Below are 5,000 nucleotides of genomic sequence, written 5' to 3' on the forward strand. Positions count from 1 at the left end.
CTGAACGATCTAACGTCGTATTCCTCCTCATGTCTGTGTGTAAGCTTCCTTTCTTTATTTTTTTATATTGAAGTCAATAAAATAGCTTTTAGTCCCTGACTGAGTGAATCAGGATGTGTTTCTGCTTGAGACTCTGACGTCTCTCTGGATAAAGACGTCTGATAAACGCTGGAAACGTCACAAATGTCAACAGTTCAACCTCCACACTGTATTTCAGGATACACATGAATGTATAATTCTGTTCTTATTTCTGCCTAACAGTTTCATGAGGAAGGTTTGGTGTGAGTGAGTGAGTGAGTGTGTGCTGATGTTCAGCTTGTGAAATATCACGAAGGACATAAGTGAAAGTGTGAAATATCACGAAGGACAGTTCTACAGAGAGAGAAAGAGAGAACTGGAGAGAGACAGGCAGAAAAATAGAGATTATATGTTTACATTTTAACACCAAGAAAATGTGAAAGATCGAAAGTTTTTTGTCCAACCAGATGAACTCCTGTCCACCCTCCCTCCTCCCCCCGAAGTGGGCGGGGTCAGACGTCTTGTCTCAGTTTGTCCAGCACTTTCCTCCTGCTCAGAGACTGCTGTAAAGTTTTATAGCTGCTAGTGCTCTTTTCTGGGAGTCGAGCAAATCCAGTTCCTAAGGAAGAGAAGAAGAACAAAAGGGAAGGAGGAGAAGAGACAATGTTCAGTGTGTCAGAGAGCGACAGAGCTGGATGAACGTCTAACAACTGGAAAGTGACAGCAGAACAGCAGAGTCTGCCTCGCTCTCTCTCTCTCTCTCTCTCTCTCTCTCTCTCTCTCTCTCTCTCTCTCTCTCTCTCTGTTTCTCTCTCTCTGCCTCTGAGTGTTGGATTCTGGGAACAGTAATTCGATCTCAAGGCTTTGTTTTCATTTTAAATTTGTGTTGTGTCAGAGACAGAGAGCAGAAGAAGAAGAAAGAGGAGGAGGAGAAAACTAAAGTTCAAGTGAAGTTTGACTTTCTGAGGTCTTGTTTTGTTGAGTGACACAACAGTGACTCCAGAAGCTTCCAGATAGTCAGAAGCTCCACCGACTGCTCATGTCAGAAGACCAAAGAATTTTCTGAATGTTTACATTTTGTTGGAAACGGAATCGTTGTGTGAAGACGTGTGAACCTCAGGAGATGATTTGACTTGATGTCCTGCTGGAGATATTTGAGAACCTGGACCTGATTGGACATCTGATGTTTTTCTTTACACTGGCACTTTAGACTGTTTTCATTTTTGAGGTTGTAGCTAAACCAAAAATTCCAACATTGCTGGAAATTTAACCCGAACCCTTTTCCATTAGTATTTTTGATACTCTGATCTGATGTCTTGGAGAATGTAGGAATGACATCAGACTTCAGATTTTCACAGATACTTTTTAGTCAAATGTGAGATTAGAACGTTACTATAAAGAAGAGCGCTGAGACTGAACTGACATTTTATTTCACACGTTGACACAAAGAGTCTTTTATTTTGCTTTGAAGAAAAATAAGTAGAAGGAAAAAAGGGAAGAGCCTGAAGTTGTGTAGATGTTTCACCTTGACCTTCTGGTCTTAGTTTATTGAGCTGATTGGAGTTTCTTTCAGACTGTGTTTGGGGTGCCAATACTTTACATTGGTAGAAGAAAAAAGAATTAATTTTTCCTCTTTCCAAAGCTGGTCCTAAAACACACAAGAAGAAGAAGAAGAAGAAGAGAATCTTGCTGTCTTTGTGGATGAGAGAAAGAACTGATCAGATGTTTTTATCTCACATTTGAAGTACATCAGATTCTTTCTTCTGAGAGGAACACCAGAAGAACTTTTAATCATTCTAGCAGGTTCTGTTCTGGTTTGGTGAGATCCAGGTTCTCAGATACAGGAGAATCCTGGTTTGTGGCTGAGTTTAGGAGACTATAAGGACATCTGCCACTATAACGTCATGTTCGACTGCGTGGAGACTCTAAGCGTCGGCTCCAGGCCTCACTATGATGTGTCCTCACAGAGCTCCTGCGTGTTGAAGAAGACAAGCTCCTTTTTCTCTGCTCCAGAAGCGTTCTGCTACAACACCGGCCTGCAGTGTAAGTCTCACTGGCTTCTCATTTCGCTTCTCATCAGCTCTCGTTTGTGACATTTGATTATGTTTGTACTCTTTCATAACAAAACACAACATGAATAGAATTAGCACATCATTAGCATATCATTAGCATATCATTAGCTTGGTACTGTGGAGTGATGAAGCCAAGTTCCTGTCAATATCCTGAAGTTGAAACACATATTTAAATTTATTAAACAACACTACATCTTATCTTTTATCCATTTAGAGTTACATTTAATGAGTCAATTCCTGTTCTATCTTCTATTCTCTCATCTCTAAACACTCGTCCCCTCAGCGGTCTCTCTTTATTCTCTCAGCTCTAAACACTCGTCCCCTCAGCGGTCTCTCTTTATTCTCTCAGCTCTAAACACTCGTCCCCTCAGCGGTCTCTCTTTATTCTCTCAGCTCTAAACACTCGTCCCCTCAGCGGTCTCTCTTTATTCTCTCAGCTCTAAACACTCGTCCCCTCAGCGGTCTCTCTTTATTCTCTCAGCTCTAAACACTCGTCCCCTCAGCGGTCTCTCTTTATTCTCTCAGCTCTAAACACTCGTCCCCTCAGCGGTCTCTCTTTACTCTCTCAGCTCTAAACACTCGTCCCCTCAGCGGTCTCTCTTTATTCTCTCAGCTCTAAACACTCGTCCCCTCAGCGGTCTCTCTTTACTCTCTCAGCTCTAAACACTCGTCCCCTCAGCGGTCTCTCTTTACTCTCTCAGCTCTAAACACTCGTCCCCTCAGCGGTCTCTCTTTATTCTCTCAGCTCTAAACACTCGTCCCCTCAGCGGTCTCTCTTTATTCTCTCAGCTCTAAACACTCGTCCCCTCAGCAGTCTCTCTTTATTCTCTCAGCTCTAAACACTCGTCCCCTCAGTAGTCTCTCTTTACACTCTCAGCTCTAAACACTCGTCCCCTCAGCGGTCTCTCTTTACACTCTCAGCTCTAAACACTCGTCCCCTCAGCAGTCTCTCTTTATTCTCTCAGCTCTAAACACTCGTCTCCTCAGTGGTCTCTCTTTATTCTCTCAGCTCTAAACACTCGTCCCCTCAGCGGTCTCTCTTTACACTCTCAGCTCTAAACACTCGTCCCCTCAGCGGTCTCTCTTTACACTCTCAGCTCTAAACACTCGTCCCCTCAGCGGTCTCTCTTTATTCTCTCAGCTCTAAACACTCGTCCCCTCAGCGGTCTCTCTTTACTCTCTCAGCTCTAAACACTCGTTCCCTCAGCGGTCTCTCTTTATTCTCTCAGCTCTAAACACTCGTCCCCTCAGCAGTCTCTCTTTATTCTCTCTCTTCACGTTAATAAGAGAAAAACGACAGTTTATCATGTAACCATAGAAAAAGTATAGAAGTGTAAACTCCTCTGTCCTGAAGATGTGGAGAATTTCAAGTTCCAGTTTCACCTCTGACTGGGACACACACCTCACACTGGAGACTCCTTCACCACATCATACACACATTGTACACACACTTCTCCTCACTATAAGAAAATTTCCTCCATAAAAACCCTCCCTGTGAATTTGCCGTTACTATAGTAACCATAAGAATGGACCCATGGAGAATCCTTTGATTCTTTGTAACTCACTTAACTAAGTAAAGTGTCTGAGGTACAAATTCCAATTTATTGCTCATTATTTTCTTGTCACGATCTAGAACCTGTCAGGAATTTAACATGAAGCTTCTTTGCATGTGATAGACTAGAAAAAAGATCGTATTGGGTTCTTTAAGGGTTCTAAGCTTCCATGTAACCTGAGGGAATCACTTTGTTAATGAGAACCTGTCAGACTTTAAAATTTTTAATAGACCATCCTGGTTCTTGCTAGAGGTTCTCTACGGTTCTAAAGTGTTCTTTAAGTATTTGGTGGATTATTAAATGTTCTAAACTACCAAAACTCACTTGTGACACTTTCTAATAGGAAACAGTTTGTGATGTAGGTTTAAACAGACAGGTTTAAGGGTTCCTCAGAGCTGGTCAGAGACATTTTACATTTTAGCTGAAGTGTCCTGGTACTTTGTGTGAGACAGGGATCTTCAGGGTTCTTCAGCGATCTTCAGGGTTCTTCAAGGTTCTTTAATGGGTCTTTACCATTGAGAAGTAAGTGTTCTAAACTTTCTCTAAACTACTTGTAACCCTTTGGTTGGTTTCCTGATATGAAAACAGCTTTTACTAAAAACCTTTAAGGGTTTCTTCAGAGGGACAACCAGAGAACTGAAGAACCCTTAAAAATGCGAAGGTTCTAAGCATGTATGTAGAGCGTAGTATGTCTAATAATGAACTACTCAACACAAAATAAAATGTCTTATAGACTTTATATAGACATAGTGCACTATGTACACATCAGGACTAACCCCACTGTGTTTACTACACTACTGCATACACACTATATAGTTAAAGTACCGAAGTGCACTAGACATCCAACACTACACTCAGCCAGCTGGACTTCAGATCTTTTCCAGAATTTAAATATTAATTAATTAATTTATTTATTTATTCTTTTTTTTTTACTACTAAGTGATTAATGTTGAATATATATAGTGCACTAGTTAATTAGGTATTAAATTGAGACAAAGCCATAGACTTGTGTTTTGTTTTAAAAAAAAAAAAAGGTGATCCTTCATGGGGTCGTGGTGCAAGTGTCCTCGGGGTGTGAAAAGCTTTTCAGGACACAGGGTTCAGTTTCACTCTGTAAATACTGTGAGGTGGTACAGGTGAGGATCGGGCAGCTTCCCACTCATCGGCCTCGTTTTAAATTACACCAGGTGATGAAGGAGCAGCCGCTCGGCCTGAAAAAACTCCTGAAAGTGAAAAGTCCTCGGCTTTAATCTGTCACTCAGTTAATCAGAGACTCTGCTAATGTTTATTACTACAATTTTGTTACTGAAAAAACATTACATAATAAATAAAATATTACTGATTTATTATATTATAT

General features: G+C 41.0%; 1 protein-coding gene across 2 annotated transcripts in view; it reads left to right on the plus strand.

Moving 5' to 3' along the window:
• LOC132837845 (retinoic acid receptor gamma-A-like) overlaps positions 1-5,000 on the plus strand; it is a 37,861-nt gene that overhangs the window by 16,788 nt on the left and 16,073 nt on the right. Inside the window, exon 1 of one of the 2 annotated variants that reach the window (XM_060857752.1) lies at positions 1,691-2,061. The exons of the other annotated variant lie outside the window; for it this stretch is intronic. Within the exon in view, the coding sequence (XP_060713735.1) occupies positions 1,923-2,061 (139 nt within the window). The 5' untranslated portion in view covers positions 1,691-1,922. Of the gene's footprint in view, positions 1-1,690; positions 2,062-5,000 lie in introns of those variants that run through there. 2 annotated transcript variants of the gene reach the window in all.

The sequence above is a fragment of the Tachysurus vachellii genome, chromosome 22, assembly GCF_030014155.1.
Source record: "Tachysurus vachellii isolate PV-2020 chromosome 22, HZAU_Pvac_v1, whole genome shotgun sequence".
Classification (NCBI taxonomy): Eukaryota; Metazoa; Chordata; class Actinopteri; order Siluriformes; family Bagridae; genus Tachysurus; species Tachysurus vachellii.